At 37.9% G+C, this 19528-nt stretch overlaps 2 protein-coding genes across 2 annotated transcripts; both read right to left on the minus strand.

Moving 5' to 3' along the window:
- Positions 1 to 5206: 5206 nt before the first annotated feature.
- Positions 5207 to 11407, minus strand: LOC140150799 (uncharacterized). The gene is made up of 2 exons (XM_072172928.1): positions 11139 to 11407; positions 5207 to 7474 (listed from the first exon to the last, which is right to left on the minus strand). Exon 2 carries the CDS (start codon positions 7448 to 7450, stop codon positions 6626 to 6628), a length of 825 nt encoding a protein of 274 aa, XP_072029029.1. The 5' UTR covers positions 7451 to 7474; positions 11139 to 11407; the 3' UTR covers positions 5207 to 6625.
- A 4158-nt stretch (positions 11408 to 15565) lies between these two features.
- LOC140149769 (uncharacterized) lies at positions 15566 to 19302 on the minus strand. Its single transcript, XM_072171816.1, has 2 exons — positions 19176 to 19302; positions 15566 to 17103 (listed from the first exon to the last, which is right to left on the minus strand). Exon 2 carries the CDS (start codon positions 17079 to 17081, stop codon positions 16257 to 16259), a length of 825 nt encoding a protein of 274 aa, XP_072027917.1. The 5' UTR covers positions 17082 to 17103; positions 19176 to 19302; the 3' UTR covers positions 15566 to 16256.
- Positions 19303 to 19528: the final 226 nt, after the last annotated feature.

The raw sequence follows: 19528 nt of genomic DNA on the forward strand, positions 1-19528 counted from the left end.
ATCAATCATATAATCAATTAATTTAAAAAAATCCCTATCAATAGATGAAACTTACACACACACTGAATCACCAGTCAATAAACCATCGACCCAAACGATCAATCAATCAAAAGTCCAGTGAATCCAGCACCTTTTGCCGACAAAATAAGTTCATGGTACAAATGCGCGTGAAGCGGGCAAAAATATTTGCCATGTTGAAGCTAAACTTGTGAACTATAGCACAAAACTGGAATTAATTTGCGCGAAGCGCAACAAAATTGGCACTTTTTAGTTTAAAATGACCAAATATGGGGTTAATTTTGGTTAGAAACCCATATACAGGCATCAACATTGGGGGGATGATTGTATGGACCATCCCCCTATCAAAATATTTGGGGATCTACCCCTATGGTCATTAACTCTTAGCTAAAATTACCGTTTGGAGTTATTACTCACTTGAGTCATAGTAGTGATACACCCAAATTGAATACCTGAGTGGAAGAAGGGCCCAACTCCATCAAAACTGTTTTTGAGATATTAAGAAAAAACTTAATATTTGGAAAAGTTTCATAGACAGAATGTATTCATCTTCAGAGGACCTTTAATACATGAACATACAATATTACATAGAATCAAAATTATAAATGTTGTTTCCATGGCAACGGTACAGGTCTTATTACGAGCTGGAGTTGGGCCCTTCTTCCACTGATATACTGCAAGTGGCAGTTCCGTAAGCAGATGTGTTATAAATAGCTTTAAAAATTTGGTAATTATATCCATTAATTGCACAAGTAGAAGCATATGTTATCAAGAAAGTTCATTGTAGTGAAAAGCAGATTTCATGGATGAACAAAATTCCTCTTTAACCCAATATGTGTGGAAAAAGGGCCCAACTCCATGGAGTTGGGCCTTTCTTCCATAAAAATATGATTAAGTGTATGTGGAAGACTATTTAGAGATTGGATTTTGGCTCATCTTTCACACATAAGGAAGAACAATCTGCTGGCAATAAAATGCTGGGTCTAACTCATTTTTGTAAAAAATTGGAGTTGGGCCCTTCTTCCACTCAGGTATATTCAATTGTAAAGTGCGCACATTTTGTTGATTTGTAGCTTGAGATTACAAAATTCAATACTCAACATTCATGCGCGCGTAGCGGGCAAATTTTTTGGGAATGTATATACCTTCTCGTACATTTTACCCCGGAATTTTACCCTCAAATTTTTTTGACCCCCCTATTAAGTACTGAATTTTTTTTGATCCCCCCTTTTTAAGACCCAAAATTTTTTTGATCCCCCCAATATTTTCCACCCCCTCCCCCAACCAAAGTATTTATGAACGCTCCCCAACCACTCACCTGGTCAAAAACTTTTAAGTTTTTGATTATTAAAATAATCAATTAATGAAGCCAATCAAATAGGCCTACGCCATAAATCAATCACACGATTAATAGATTTTCGTTTCTAGGCGGCTTACTCACTTGGCCATTGCCCCCCTCTGCCCCCGTCACTACGACACTGTTAAGTTAATCAACTAATCATCAAACATCCGAACTTATGGGAGGGTAAAATTGGGGTGCTAGAATTTTTTGGCTAATCGCGAGGGGGCAAGCAATTTTGGCTAGGGAAAGCGATTTTTGACACACGTCCTTCTAAGGGGTTGTGCAATAATTATGAGTTAGGGGGGTAAACGGCTCGCCAAAATCGCTTGCCCCCCCTCCCTTCTTGGCCCGCCAAAAGAGAATTAACTTTTTACAGGATCATTTAGCACCTTTAAATTTAATAAATAAATAAATAAATAAATAAATAAATAAAAGAAGCACCGAGCATGTCAAAAGAGGATTTCAACTTGTTTACAAAGTGCTATTTTAAAAATCTAAGTTGACATTATTACTTTAATTTTAATATTTGAAATAAATAAATAAATAAATAAATAAATAAATAAATAAATAAATAAATAAATAAATAAATAAATAAAAGAAGCATTTTTTCAAAAGAGGATTTTAACTTGTTTACAAAGTGCTATTTAAAAAAAATCTAAGTTGACATTATTACTTTAATTTTAATATTTGAGATATTTTGGTTTGTTTATTTATTGATTGATTTACTTTTGGAATAAGCAATTCCAAGTTCATTCTTTTTTGTCAGTAACTCTAACATTTACATAATCTATTTGTTTTTCAATTTGTTTTTCAATGTGCTTATTTGTCTGTTTGTTTATTTAATGTTTGATCTTTGGGTGAGCCGAAACAGCGCCACAGAAACCTCGAAATCGAATTTCTAGTTGTAAATCGCCTCAAATTTCTTTGTTTTTTCAAAATAAGTGACAAAATCAGCTCCGGGGGGGGGACTCCAACTTTGGAGGTGACGCGTATGTAGGGCTGTTATAGCCCGTGTTATAGACCCCCTTTTTCAGCGTCGCTGTCACCCAAAGACCCCATATTGTTTTACGAACACATGTTCACCCGAAGACCCCTATATTTTTTCATTTGATCTGTCACCCAAAGACCCTTACAAGTTCAATTTGAACAGCAACTTTCATTTATCACTGATTTTGTCACTTATTTTGAACAAACAAAGAAATTTGAAGCCATTTAGAACTAGAAATTCGATTTTCGAGGTTTCTGTGGCGCTGTTTCGGCTCTCACCCAAAGATTCCATTTAAAAAAATGTTCTCACCCAAATATGACCTCATATTTTTTACATTTTGCTCTCACCGTCCGAATGCCCAAAATCAAGCTCTCACACAATAGCTCACAATGACCCCATATTTTTTACATTTTGCTCTCACCGAATGCCCCTTAGTGCGAAAGCGCCAGCCCTACACCTATATCCATTTCAAATTGAAGTACCCCCCCCCCCCCGGAAGCTAGCTCTAGTAACATGTAAGACAGTCTTACACAAATTTGCCACACGCGGGTGATAGAAAACCCGACACCTCATTAATATTCATAACCTGCTCTACCGTGTGGTGCCGAAAAGTGCTTTCTTTTTCATGTATTGTATTCCAACCGTTCATGGTAGGTATGAATAATTAATTAGTCAACGTATTTATCTTATTTACAACTTGTTCACAAGCTCAGATCTTTGTGCTCCGCCTGCTAAGATCAGGTATTATCACACAATAATGTATTGAATGTCATATCTTCCATTATTATAATTATTTTTTATCATTATTATTATTAAAATGTGTAATATTTGGGTAAAAAATGACAAAAAGCCTTAACTATAAACTTTTGCCATCATCCATACTGCAGTTTTCCTATACACAATACACAGTGCTCTCACCATTGACGCGTGACCTCTACAAATAGTGTATGTTAGAAGTATAGGATTTTGCCTATGAAACGTCACTGTGTGAAAAATAACCGGCCAATATTTAAAGTATTCTCTGAAATTCTAGAAAATATTGTTTTGTAACATGTCCTAAATTTTTAGCTAATTTAGGTCCGGGGGGGGGGGGCACTCCAACTTTGGAGGTGACGCGTATGTAGGGCTGTTAAGACCCCCCTTTTCAGCATCGCTCTCACCCAAAGACCCCATATTTTTTTACGAACACATGCTCTGACACGCCTCTGTCACCCGAAGACACCCTATTTTTCCATTTGATCTGTCACCCAAAGACCCTTACAAGTTCAATTTGAACAGCAACATTTATCACTGATTTTGTTACTTATTTTGAAAAAACAAAGACATTTGAAGCCATTTAGAACTCGGAAATTCGTTTCTGTGGCACTGTTTTGGTTCTCACCCAAAGATTCCAATAAAAAAAAAAGGTCATGTTCTCACCCAATGACCCCATATTGTTTACATTTTGCTCTCACCGAATGCCAAAAATCATGCTCTCACCCAATGACCCCATATTTTTTACATTTTGCTCTCACCGAATGCCCCTTGGTGCGAAAGTGCCAGCCCTACACTTATATCCATTTCAAATTGAAGTGCCCCCCGGGATTTAGGTGTTTGGACATATTCGTACTTTGGTGTTTTAGTGTATGTTATAGGTAATAGGACATTGCCCCCCGGGGAGGCACTCTCTATCTGAAATGGCAGGGATGTGCCTCGGCTATGTTAAAAGTAGGGGGCTTTCAGGTCAAATGTACAATTACAAAAATATGGGGTCATGTGAGTACACAACCTGAATAAAAATGGGGTCATTCGGTACGAAACTTTAAATAAAGGGGGCCATTGGGGTAACAAACTGTAAAATGAGGGTCATTGGGTGCAAGATTGCCAAAAAGGTGTCATTGAGTACACATTTATAACTGCCAAAACTGCGAAAAAGAAACCTGGCCACCTTGGGAACTTGAATCAATTAACAATTGGAAGCAAATGGATGATTGAATTTGAAAAATCCCATTATTTCTCGACGAGGAGAACACAAATACCACCTAAACTTTGGGAATAAAAAGGGGGTCATTGGGTAGCAGGAAATAGAAAATGGGGGGTCATTGAGTACCTGATTTTTTTTAAAGGGGGTCATTGGGTATTAGGTAGGACAATAACACAAAAAGAGGGTCATTAGGTACAAGCCGGTATGAAATAGGGGGTCAATCCCGAGGCACATGATGCATATCCGTTATGGAAGTGCCCCCAGGACATTGCCTAGTTAACGTCACTGTGTGAAAAATAACCAGCCAATGTTTAAAGTATTCTCTGAAATTCTAGAAAATATAGTTTTGTAACATGTCCTAAATTTTGAGCTAATTTAGGAAATTGTGTTTTAGGAAGGATATGTAAACGACAGATAACACCAGAAAATATGAAGAAATTATTTCCAAACCGTGTTAAGTCAACAACCATTATGTTTCTCATTTTCAAGAATGCCGGTTAACAATAAGCAGACTATTGTGTCATTTCGTGAACAAAGGCACACATAGTATTGTTACCTTGCGTTTGCTTTATAATCGGTTTCCCAACTGAAACTATAATACCGGGTCATTGCAATACCGCACAGGTAAAATAGAAACATGTGTAGTGTGGATTCAACCAGAGAAGATCTGATTTAATCAGTTGAGCTGTTTTCAATGAGTGTTATATTGGTTTAATAGCTTTTAATGGGGGTTAAGTCCTGCAAAGGTCGTGGCGAATTCTACTGTAGACATGACTGCATCATGCGGACACGGAATAGAATGCTCGGGCAAATTTGCCAACTTATGGCAGATAATATTATGACGAAAATAATATATACATTCTTTAAGGAAACAAGAACTACCATGACTACTGAATAAGAATTCCATTTGGTTTTAATAGCTCGTTTGAACATACAATAACCATGATAATAACAACACACACGTGACACACCAAAACCATACCAAGGGTTAAAATACATCCATCAATCCATTAACCATAGGGCCTATATAGCAATATAAATATCAGGTAAAACATGTTAAGAAAGGGTCAAATTTCTGGTCACTTATTTAATATGCATATCATTTTCAGAACATTTTGTGTACATGTTGTAGCAATAACAAGACGCCGGTGTCTGCTCCAATTATCAAGATTATAGACCAGTGTCACTTTTACCATGTTTTTCAGATTTTAGAAAGTATTTGATAAATATGTTAACTAATATAGATACTCACGAAACAATTTGGATTTCGATCCAATCACTCTACCCTATATTACAGCCGGTGGATAAAATTAATACAGCAGTGGAAAAAAATAAAACAACAATTGGAATTTTCTTAGACTTATCAAAAGCGTTTGATACAATCGACCGTAAAATACTTCTTCATAAATTAGAAAATTAATGATTTCGTGGTGTGGTATTGGAATGATTCCAATGCAATGGTTTAGAAAATACATGTAAGTAATAAAAACCATCAAGGTCATATCAAAGTTAAAGCCATATTATGATGATTTCCATAAGAAACAGAATTGTATTTTTTGTAAAAATGTTAGTTTTCACTGTCATATATGTCCTTTGTTAATTTGAGTCCAAACATACGAGGCAATACAAAGAATATCGCTATTTAATACCAGCGCATAATGTCGCCAATGCGAACTACTCATTAGAACGTGAGTCGTGTCGGTTCTTTTGATATGTCACGACTGCCCGCACGCCATGTACGTAGGCCTACTGGGTTATGTCTTATGTCAAGAATCTAAACAAAAAATGTCAAAAGACAACGCCACGGGATGAAGATCATGTTTCATAATTTTACATTGACAAGTACTTGGAATGCTAGTAATTGTTGTGTGGCACATGCACAATGCACTCCATTTACATCGCAGCTCTGTGAACTGTAAAGATAGAGGGGGAAATATGTATGTTCAAAGGCCGGCCGGAGTGCGGGAGTGCCCATCTCTCTATCAATGCCAATGAACTAGACTCCACCTGCACCATGTAGGTAATATTGCTGCGGCAGAGTCTGTTAGACCGTTGCGCCACCGTTGCCCATCATGCTCCGTAACGATTGCTTTACTTTATTATGTTGCCATGTATTTACAAAATGCACAAACGCCGCTACGTAGGCATGACCTGTGCTATTACATTGCGCTAGCCTCGTCATTAATTGCTGAATTGAGAGTGTAGTTTCATGATCATGATTATTGTCATGATTAAATAATGAATGCTGAAAATTAAAGAGAGACAAGATGTTGTCATGCCCAATCTATACATGTACAAGTCACCTATTACAATATTACACCTCAGTTTCTCTATCTTCAGGTATCAATCTATTCTCGTAAAGCTTATCATAATAAGGCTGGCAAACTTTGATAGCATCCTTGACATCTTCCGGAAGTGCCGAGGTGTCCACAACTTTAGGTCTACTAGCATGGAAGCCGTCACTCCTCAACGCCTTCTCGTAGACACCGACATGTTGTAAGAGCTTCATGGTACTGGACCAAGTACGCGTGACATTGACAGTAGGGTCCCAATCTAACATGGAATCTTTGAATTCTACCCCGATGGCTTCACAGTAGCGTCTCACCATCTGCTCTGGGTATTCTATCAAATCATCGGCATCAATAATTGTAGGCTCTTGTCCATAATGTGTCTTGATATGTTCGTACAACTCATAAAGCTGTTTGAAGGCGTATCCTTCAGGCATGACACGTTTCAAGAGTCCGTAGTTGAGAAGAATAGGAGAAGTGCAGATTTCGTAGAACGATGACATGCTTTTTGCTGGTGCACGGATCAGAATGGTGTGGGTGAAACCTTGGGGGATTTTGTCGTAGCGTCCATCCAGGCTGTACGCGTGATCTTTGCAGAAAACCAGTTGCTTGTCTGCATACTCTCCTTCTAATTTCTCTCTGATGTTTTGGTAACTATAGCCGAATTCAACGGGGAGGAATGGGGTCTGGAGGTACTGACGATCTGGTCCGAAGTAGTAAGCTGTTGTGTATGGTTCATGGATGACGGCAACATCATCAAGACCACTTATGCAGCGCTCAAAGGCTGTGGAGATGCTGCGGGGAATGGTCCAAAGCATCACCCGTCTTTGGTTGATGGTGCGTCGTGACATTGTTGTTGCAAAAGCCAGTCCAATCTAAAACAAAATATACAAAAGAGCAAATCAGGTTATAGCATTTTGTCTATAATATGGCCTATTGTTTTTAAAGGGACAAGGCTGGTGGTAATCATAATATAGAGTAGCAACTTTATCAAATGTATGGGAGGGCACAATATCCCCACCGTTAATGTTAGGACAAAGTGTAAGGAGCTAGAGGAGCTCTCACTGAATACTGCCAGTGGCGTAACTCCTATGCGCTCTGGTAGGGTCGCACCTCGGGCACCCGGGCTAAGGGGGCAGCCAGACATGGATACCATTTCGACAGGATTGTTTGCATGGCTTAGGAAAGAGATGGGAAACTTTGCCCACCATGCACAGAATAATGCTTTATTTGGCATGTTTCAACACAAAAATCTCATTCTCGATTTGCATAAAGATTTCAGTGTGCCCATTCGTCGTGATTTAGAATCCAATTTCAAATAATTATACTGCAGCTAGCAATGACATAGGCCTGATAACCAGTTTATATAGCCAATAATTGAGCTATTTTAATACAGCAACGAAGGAGATTGCGAGCACATAAATATGCTCTTCCTCATCAAAGGATTAAAGTTCTTCTGTCGAATTGCTAGAGTTTGCTGGGTTTATGAAAACCACACTTCTGCCATATACAGCGGAGCAGTACGGTATTAAAGAAGCCTGTTCCCTGGAGAAAGAGTGATTGGTGAAAGAAACACTATTTTTGGAGAAAGCAACGCAAGGAGATATATTTTGGAGAAAGCAGCGCAAGAAGATAAGTAATAGGAGAAAGCAGCATCATTTTCGTGTGAGGATTTCATACGCAAGGATATTTATAAACGCAAGTGTACAATGGACTTCGCTGATTTTCGCAGGACAAGTGAATAGGGATATATTACATCAGTCGTCCAGAACATTGCAAGAACTCTAGGATCACCAACAAGAAGACCGCTGGTTAAGTACTGATAGAATAAAACTGATTGTGTGATTTTATATATTGTATATGCAATATTGTTGTTATATGTACCAATCATACTTTGTTTTCAATTAAAATGATTAAAGACTTAGATTTTGTTAGCTTAATCAAACAGTGTATTTGTGTTATGCATTCGTATGAGTTCGGGTAAAAGGTGATTTAGGCCTGAGTCAAGTACGACTCGTAACACAGGTAAACAAAACTATGACAAATAATTCCAAAAGTGTATTTATGTTATTGAGCAATATGCTACTAGTCTAAATCCGATGGGTGTGTCAGTACAACCCACTGTAAAGTATGTTTTTTAGCGTGTGGTTACGGTATGTGTGAGCTCATTTTGGACGGTACCACTTGGGGGGGGGGGGCAAAGCTGCACTTTTACCATAGGTAGTTAACATCATGAGCTACACAAAAATGCATGATAGCAATTGAACCGGAGTAGCTTTTGGCGGGAAAAGGTCATCGAACTTTGCAAAGGGTCAAATTTCAAAGTTACTCAAATTGTGTTAAAACCATTCGTGTATTTCTCTACTCACAAGGATTCAGAAAATGTATAGTTTGACCTATATAGGACGTACCGTTCTTGAGTTATAGCCGAAAAGGTCAAAGGTCACGTTTTTGGCTCTATGTGGGGTCAAAAACATCAAAGTGCTCCGCCGTTTTGCCAAAGAGGTGTCAAAATGTTCGTTTTGATAAATCGATTCAAATAAATGATATAAAGGATAGGATTGCACCATCTTGGATGTTTCGTTACCTAGGTAACACAGCAAAATGGATCAAGGTCAATAGGCCTCAATGCAATGGTATACTTGACCTATTTGCCTCCCCAATGGTACCGTCCACCCCGGGCTGCACACTATTGATGTACATGTAGGCATACAGCGGCTACGACAGACCCAACAGTGGTTCATTGGACCATAAAGCTCATTTGCGTATATGCTGACGTAAACGAAGCTTTATTTGAACATCATATACCATTACCATTACTGTTAGGCTTCAAATGTTTTGTTCATTAGGCCCAGACTAAGCTAATTAATTATTGGGAAGCCGTTTTTTCACGGAGCCAATCATTGCAATACATGTATGTAAGTAAGAGCTTGTAGACATGTATGCCCATATGTATATATATTTTTTTAAAGTCGCATTGCATATTGAAGATTTATATTCGTTGATTTTGCTGAGAAAATAAATTCATTTTATATACTCATAACTCTTTATGTTTGAGCACTGAGTTCTTTCGGTGACATTTTGTGTTTGCATTTCAGGGGTTGTGTTAACAACTCATGGAGGGAGGGGGTAGTTATAAACATCATAACCACCACCCCACCCACCCCCACAATGACGACACTGGTTTCAATAATTTGACTGTAGCTGCATGTACAGTCATCCCCCGGGAGTCATCCAGTGCAATGATTGGCCGATATAGAACTAGTGGAACCAGGTGGTGGCCGCATTGCATTCTCTAAATTCAGTAAATTTTCATCGTCAACCGTGTAATTGAATGGGATTATTTTGAAATTTTAAAACGCTTGAAATATCACAAACAAATGGGCCTATGTTAATAAGTAATATAAATACAAGCTAAAACCGTTGGGGTTCGATAATGAACCCCACAAAACTAACCAAGTATATTGAAAATGCCATACGGCCGGGCGGTTTCACAAGTTGCCGGCTCGATCATGTCATCCACCACCTGAGTGGAACATGAACATTGTGTGTGATTTTGCGACCTTATTCAAAAGGTCAAGTCTGATAGTAATGTGTTCACCACTTGTATTAAAACTCACTGTACACCAATATAGTTCATGCTATACGGAAAAGCAAACACATTAAATAAAGTATGTGAAATAATGTTTTTTTCAAACCTCAGTTCAAAGGTTTCAAAGGGAAAAACCTAGTCTAGTAGCTTCTAGTCTTATACAGTAGCTTACAATAAAATCACATTTACCCAGGGGATTCGATCTTTTGTGCATCGAGCAGTACCTCGCTTTTGGAGTTTAATGATTTTTACTATACGTTGGCCACATTTTCAAAATTAAGTGAAATTTTATTGTGTATATCCTGATATGGATAGGCTCAGGCTATCGCATACGAAGTTACGTTTTCAACTGCAATTGTTTGGAGCCCGGGTTTAGAAAACCAATTATCATAATCCATATACCTGCTTATTTTAGGTACCGACCAGGACATTTGAAATTATTCGCGTTTAAAGTTTTCGTGAAATTGCCCCTAGCCCCGGTAAATAGTGCATGGAAATAAAAGATATATTATTATACTTTCAGGAATATGTATATAATTATCCCGTTATTGGAACAGCTCACAAATACAGCTAAATACCGGTGTGAAATGTGGTGATCAAAATATGGTCATCCATTGATAGCCCTATTGACCACGGTAAATATTGCCGTAGTCTAAGGCTAGTCTACGAATTCATCCGTCGGAAAAATGGAGAATTATGATCTTCGCACATGTACGGTCATACCGGAAAAAAATGTCGTTAATAAAAAAGTTTCTAATTGAAGAATTTCTCTCATTTATGGAAGTATTTATTTTTATGTCACAAACTTTGTATATTAATACGAAGATACGTGCAACTATACGCAAACAGCATCTTAGCTATCTAAAATGTCAAAATTTAGTTATCAAATTATAATGTCGTAATTATAATATTGTGCAATAAAGTCTCTGGTGCATGGCTAGGCTTACCTTTATAGAGGAAATCAACTTTCAAAATGAAATGATGTCAAGTATATGACACTACAAATTCATTTGCTCATGACCCGGATGTATAGATCTCTTCTTCTTCTTACATCACATCAAAGCTGCATGCCTGTAAAACGTCCCTTAAGTTGTGTTCAGGTTGGGTGCAATGCTGTTGTATGATTTACCTCGTACGGAACAAGGCAAGGTACATGTATATCTTTTATTTGATTAAAAGCTATATATTGTTGAAATCTGCCTGAAGACAGGGTCGACCGAGCTGGCGAGCGAGCCAGCAACATGAACAAAGTTCAATACCAAGCTGGTTAAACATTAACCCATTACCCAACACTATATACCAGTGCAAAGTTCTCTAACCCATAGAACTCTGCATGCACAAAACAACCTTCGAGTGTGTTGGGTACACTAACTCATCCCCCATAACTTGAGGTCAACTTTTTGAGCTATGCTTGTTGAATGGAGGTTATTGAACCTCGGTCGCTATCAGAAATGAGATCATTGTGATTCGATCAGGGGTAGACATGCACGAAAATGGGAATGAAACCAGAAAACAATTCCCTTTAAAGGCACTCGCACTCTGGCTGCGATCGCACTGCAGGGTTTATTGTTCTATTGTGGCTGATTAGAGCGCTGACATATTGGAAAATGTTGCCGATCAATATTCATGAGAGTGTACATTCAACGTCCAGTTTTCGAAATTGGGTGACTTGTGTTTGGCAGATGTGAAATACATCTGACTGGGTGTTTTAATATTACGTAAAGCATAAAGGTTTTTGCATTATTTAATGGCTGCCTAGTGCTGTTATGTGTTTAGTTTCTATGATAATAATTAATAATTATTTTCTTTATCCATTCCTTTCTTTTCCTTTCTCTGCACTTATTCTATCTTATGCCTACACTTTAGGGGCCCATCACTCCATCGCCCTCCTTCTCCCCTTTTCCCTCCCCTTTTTCTTTCTTTTTCTTTTTGTTTTCCTCCCCTCCCCTCCAATCTCGATCGCCCATCCGCTTCTCCTCTTTTCGACCCCTGCTTCACTCCCCACTTGCCCCGGGATTTTAAAATGGATATTTGTGATATTAAGAAACCCGTTTGACTTTATTAAATAGGTCTATAACCATAACCATGATAACAAGATTATACTTCGAAATAGTTAATTGATAGAAAGTGACACAGATATACATGGACCTATATCTGGCAGCCACGTCACGTTACGGATAATCGATCAGCAACTCTATTCAATTTATTTAAATAAGGCGCCTAAATTAAGGTGGGCGGTAAATAACTGTACATCGACGGTAAAGTGTGCCTTTGTGTGCTGGCGAAGACTAAATCACACCCGTGGGCTGTATGAGAACAAAAGCTACCTCTCGCTCAAGTGGGCGCTTTCACGTGACTTTCTTTTGATCACTTGACAGTAACCTGTCGGGCCAGTTACCGATTTAATGACGGAACCCTTCTGTCCTGAACAAGAGGTACCTCTCGATGAATAGCTAGTCAGCAAATCAAATCGGCAACAATGTGTTATTTTGCGCAATTGTTGTATTCCAGAGATGTTTCTAACCTGATAACAGATGTAGCATCTAGAAAAGATACTGTCCCTCCATGACAAACAAATTGACATGGTGACTGTTGCGGTGGAAATTGCTAAATGTTCACGGGGCAGCTATTGCACTACCCACTTCTGGCACTGAATAGTCGATATTTGACGTTCTTGAGATAAGGGGCAAAAACTAGTATCCATAGACTTGTACAGGACGACTCATTTTGGGTATTTGTCTGAATAGGCGGCGGAAGCGGGGCGGGAAGGGACGCGGTGTCAGGACCCCTTAAATCATAAAAGAAGTAAAAATAAACAATAATTGCCTTCTGCATCTTCACTTTTAGCATGAAAAAAAAGAGTTTTTAGCCCAAATTTGCAACATTTCGCGGACTTGTGCGAGTAAATCAAACAAACGATCAATCAATCGATCGAGAAATAAACCAATATATTTAGATTTATTTATTTATTTATTAAAATCCTTTGAATGTAAATAAGAAAGAGTTTCCCCGACGAAGCGATTTCCGACGTACATTCTAGGTTTTTTTTGCACCCATGCATATGCAGTACCGTTTCAGAAAATGGACATAAAATATATTTCACAGTGCAATATGTACATTTACACATGAAAGTAAACAATTTGGGTTAAAAATGGACAAAGAAAAAGACACAAATTCTATCCCGCTTTTAATACTGGGAATTGAACAGGGAACCTTTCACACCCCAAGCGAGAATCGAGACAATCTAATCAATTGTATTCATTACGTAACTTTAAAGTCTATATCATAACATATCGGAGCCAATCTCTGACATTTTACAAGCACTCATCTTCTAAATGCGGAAGTAAAATACCGGTTGTCCCCAAACAAGAACCGTCTTAAAGGATGTCTACGGCAATCGATCGCAACATTATGCCTTATGTTAGAAAAACATTATTATCAACATGATCAAGCAAGAATCCCATGGTTTTATTTCAAACAAACTCATATCAATTGACCATAAAAACGAATAAATAAAGCCGGCTCTCAACACGCGATAATCAAAATTCCCGCGCCGAAATTGTCTAGTGCAATGACGTCATGGTCACTTGTGCTCAATTGTTGCCAGCCTTCATTGTATTACTAGGACGTCATTACACTGGACAATCTCGGCGCCCGGGAATTTTGAATATCGCGTGTTGAGAGACTGCTGTATTAATTCGTTTTTATGGTCAATATGAGTTTGTTTCGAATAAAACCACGTGATTCGTTCTTGATAATTAATTTTCTATCGTATAAGGCATAATGTTGTGATTGCCGGAGACATCCTTTAAAAGACAACGCCATAGATGAAGATCACATTTCATAATTTTGCATTGACAAGCAGTGGGAATGCTGTAATTTATTCGCAATGCATTGTTTGCTGTTAGTTACAAGCACATTATAATCAAAAAGACTAATTACTTAATCCAATATTGAATTTTTTTTTTTTTTTGAAAATATTTTTTTTTTTTTTTTTAATTTTTTTTTTTTTTTTTGAATTTTTTTTTTTGGCGTCGATGGGACATCGTACTATTATACTCTCAATCTGGACTGAAAATGAGTCATTCGCCAGATTTCGTTGATTATTCCCACAGCAATTTTCATCCTTGAACATATCCAGCACATTTCATATCTGTCTAACCTTTTCCAAGTCAAGGTCATCACAAGAAAGTCATGCATAATGCAAAATGAAGCAAATTCCTATCGCCAACTTGGTAAAATATATACTCGTAGCCCAATCTCGTACATCATAGCAGCCAGTTTTGGTTTGTAGTATCGAAATATTGCAATTAAACATTGGTTCTTTCAAGTATGAGACGCAAAAAAAAGAAGAAAAAAAGAAAAAAAAGCGCAGTGATTTATAGTGCGCTACGCACAGGCACAACGCCTAGACGTTGATCCACAAGCCTCAGCACACTTTACAGGTTGTCGCTGACCACTATGGCCCCACATCATTCCATAAACCATTAAACAACAATTCAGGGGCTTCGCTGCTTCAAGAGCGCACACCCTAGACATTCCACAAATAACCATCGCAACCAGGATCAGCTCCCCGAGATTCGTACGGGTTACAACGAGACAAATTAGCAGTGAGTTCCTTGTCCAAGGGAATTTCAAGCTAACTCAATTTTTCCACGAGAGCATACTAGGCACCACCAGGGTTCGAACTCGCAACCTCTCGCACCATAGTCGAACGCCTTATCGATTGAGCTAACTTGACTGCTACAAGTTTGGTGATCTTGAGAAGCAAAATCTATCAAAAACAAAACTATAGACACCAAAACAACAAGGTGAACATGGTGAAAATCTACATACCAATAGGGTGAACATTCAAGTGTAAATAACAAAAAAGATCATCCCGATATTGAAATGACATATCCGAACAAGTGATTGACTATTTGTAAGACAGACAACGCATCTTGGTTCGAATCTGTAACTGTGAAATCCAACATGGCGTTATACTCTCAACTCGACGAGACACATTATATGGGTGCCCACTTTTCTTGTAATATTGCGCATAATGCTACTGTGACACAAGGTATTAATTCAAAGATACAAAACATATGATTTAAATCTTGAGTTCTTTATTTTATACTGTGGAGGTATACAAATCACCTGTTTAAGCATAACTGCAAATCGCGGTCGCGGTATTCATGTTTTCAATGGTAAAAAGTAAAAAAAAAAGGAAAATGAAATTGTTTTTTGACAATAATCAGGCCTGCCTAACTCGCTAGAGTTTTCTAATGCGCATTCATTCATTCATTCATTCATATTTATTAGGCAAAATCGACAAGAACAATAAATATAATCAATCACAAATTATCACAAATTAAGCATATATGAAATACATGGATACAAGCAAAGACACCAAAAAGCCAAAATGCCAGGATAACCCATAAAGTCTAGCTGCAAATGTGTAAACTTATTTCCAATGGGGTCCTACATAAAGACAAGACGGTGCCTGGGACGGAGGACAAAACAAGCAAAAGGACAGAAAGGAACAGGTTACACAAATGCAGCTGACTCTTGGGTTAACGCACTTCTGGCAAGGTGTTTTTTATGGCATATTTAAAAGTATTTTTGTCAATAATAGCTTTGATTTGGGATGGTAAATTTGGGAGTCTGATCTCGGTTTACTTAGATGAAAAGCATATGGTTGCCATCCAATGACTTTTCATTGACAACCTAAGCTGTTCTCATAAGTTATAGTCCCGGGGGTGGGGTACTCAATACAGATATGTGCAGCAAATGTTGGTAGCATTTTTGGCCTTTTGGTATATCAATGACCCCTTTTTCTAAGCAAATTTTGGTACATAAGGATGGGTCCATTTTCGAAATTTTCTCAATTTTTTCAGAAAATAGCCCAATTTTGCCTCAATCTAGCAAAATTTAGGGGAAATTTTTTAAAAACTAAGACAATTTGGATTAAATTCAGCCGAAAATTTTGACTTTCTATATTGATGGGTCTGCTTTCAAATTCTCAGCGGCACACCCCTACCAAAACCAAACTTTAGTATCCCCCGGGCGCTAGCACACTATAGTGTCTATACTTCAGTCTCCCTGTTTTCAGGAACAATCCTCTTCTCATATAGTTTGTCATAATATGGCTGGCAGATTTTGACAGCAATTTGGACATCTTCGGGCAACGATGACAAATCCAAGACCTTCGGCTTCCTTGGGGTAAATCCATTGCTACTAAGAGCCTTCTCATACACACCGACTTGCTTGAGTAGCTTCATGGTACTAGACCACGTGGTAGTAACGCTGGTGGATGGATCCCAATCCAGCATGGCGTTCGTGAATTCAACACCAATCGCATCACAGTAACGTCTCACCATTTGTTCTGGATACTGGATGAGATCATCTGCATCCATTATGGTTGGTTCTTGTCCTAAGTTGTTCTTAATGTACTCATACAGCTCATAGAGCTCTTTAAAAGCGTAACCTTCTGGTAGGACATGTCTTAAGAGACCATAGTTGAGACACACAGGCATTGTACATACATCGTAGAAGGAAGACATACTTTTAGCAGGATCTCGGATCAGAATGGTATGAGTGAAACCACTTGGGATCTTATCATAACGCTTGTCGAGACTGTACGCATGGTCTTTGCAAAACACTAGTTGTTTGTCTTTATGGTCTCCTTCAAGCTGATCTTTAATATTCTGATAGCTGTAGCCATATTCAACGGGGAGGAACGGGGTCTGCAGGTACTGGCGATCTGGACCGAAGTAGTATGCTGTGGTGTATGGTTCGTGAATGATGGCAACGTTGTCCAACCCTGCAACGCATCGCTCGAATGCTGTGGAGATACTGCGGGGAATGGTCCATAGGAGAACTCGCCTAAGATTGGTAATGTCCGTCGACATAGTGCTATCTGTATTCGACAATCTGAAATTAAATATCAAAATGTGCATTGATATGATACATTAATTGTAGATCTTGAATTAGAATAATTCATAACATTACAAGGTTTACGCTCGAGTATGTTGAACGTTTAAATAATGTTGAGTGTGAAGGCAGGCGCTTCCAATTTTAGCATTTGATTAAAACACTATAATAGAGGTTTTCCACGTTACTCATGCATGTGTGACTTCTAAAAAAAGGCGCTGGTTCCGAGTCCCGTAATATTCCTCATTCAAACCAATTCAATGCATGACCTCGGAGTTACTTGCATGACTTTGGCGGGCTATTTTGAAACAGTCATGGTTGCACATGCAGGTACTTCTTTTGAAAATCCTAAACAAGGTAAAGCAGTCGTTGATAGGATATGCAGCTTATAGAACACGGATACCTCTATCAATACATTGATCTCATAAGAAATACGACAATGGTTTCATAAGTGTTGTTGAGTTAAGGCCAATAATATGTAAACACGAACATGGTCAAACATATCAAACCTATAGGATCGCCTTTATCATGTTTATAGAACCCATGTCATTCCACTTGTGTGTCAGCTTTATTTGTCTCAATATTTGAGTGCAAACACTGCTCACCAACGACCCAGAATATATTCACTGTAATGAGCAGAAAACATGCTGTCTGTGTCGAAAATATATTAGTACTACTAGAGATTAATCAATTCTGGTGCCACAAGTGTGGTCATACACGCAACAGAATTGACATCCTCCTTGTGGGTCACTTATTAGAAAATAGTACGTTAGCCAATGTTAGGCATTTGTACAACCCCAGAATTACGAGGTCAAAGTTTATACAGGGGTCAAATTTCGACGTTAAAACTTATTCCAAAATATATTCCTCAGGTTTAAGGATTCAAAAAAATGTATAGTTTGACCTAGCTACGGCTTATCGTTCCGGACTTATGAGGAAAAAGGTCGAAGGTCAACATTTGGGCAACACATGGGTCAAAACAGAAAATTTTGCCCTATCTAGGACATTTGGTTACCTATAGAAAACACAGCAAAATCCCGGGAGCAAAATAGGTCACAAGCAATAGGATTCATTGGGTATTGACCCGTTTCACTGTGTTACCTGGTAACAAAGCAGTTATTGCAGACTATTCCTTATTATCCTAATAAGCATGATAAGGGACCCACTTGCAAGATTTAGGGTTTCTCTACCGGAAGTCAATTTGTGCCGAAATTCCTCCCTACAATGTAATAGACGTATTCCATATATACGCATTTTGGAGATTGTACATCTCCTTTGTTAATATGCAAAAATACGCATATTGCAGAAATTTTGACACAAATTGACTTCTGGTAGAGAAACCATAAATCCGCGTATACGAGTACTATTGCTAACAGATAATACCTGGAACTCAAATAATTGAACCGCTTCAGTACTTTATAGCGTTAAGGCCGCTACAGAATTTTTGGTTGATGCAGAATATTTAATGTAACATGTCGTCGTTATTTAATCTATTCCCGTTCCATTGTTTAACTTCTAACGAATACTTGATGACGTAAAATCGATATTATACTTTCACCAGACATTTTACTTAACATATTTATCGATTTTACGTCATCGGGCATTCGTTAGAAGTTAAACATTACTGGAAATATAATGGGAATAGGATATGATCAAAATAATACGTCAATTACTTGGAGTCTGTATGGCCCTACATGTACTCGGAGTCTGTATGGCCCTTTATAGGTAATCAGCTGGATAGCCTATACATTATAGATTCAGCGTCTTGGATTTTGATTTCTGAAAGTATAATTTCCTTCATTTATATGATTACACGTATATCCGAAGATTACAAATATATATAGTATATATTATATATAGTATTATTTAGTATTAGAACATAGACGATAGGGAATTTCTAAAATATTAAATGATATGGTTTATGATCAGGAAACGTTTCAAACAGAATGGTTTTGCCATTAGATTTTTCCATCTTTAAATTACACTAATAAAATCCAGTGGCATTAATATGTAAAAAGGCCTCCGTCACTATAATCCATATGGAGAGCTTATAAATGATTTAATTAACTTACCTCAAGTTTTAACAGCAACAAATATAGAAGAAAAGTAACTGAATTCAATCCGTAGCAGAGATTTGTCAAATAATGATATTCTCATCAGCACACATGATGGCAATGACCGACAATATTGCACGCGATATTGTTAGAGTTGTGCTATTTTAATTGCATAATACTGGGTCATTCGAAAGGTTTCCTGACAGTCTTCAGGTCATTCATTACTTTCTGTATACGACTTAATTGCGAGTGTTTTATATAGTGTTAAAGTCGAAAAAGGCGGATATTATGATCATGCAGAACGTTTTGATTGCACCTAACCCATTATCAGATCTTATACACAGTCATCAAACAGTGGTATCAGGTCAAAG

This window comes from Amphiura filiformis, chromosome 4 (assembly GCF_039555335.1).
Source record: "Amphiura filiformis chromosome 4, Afil_fr2py, whole genome shotgun sequence".
NCBI lineage: Eukaryota > Metazoa > Echinodermata > Ophiuroidea > Amphilepidida > Amphiuridae > Amphiura > Amphiura filiformis.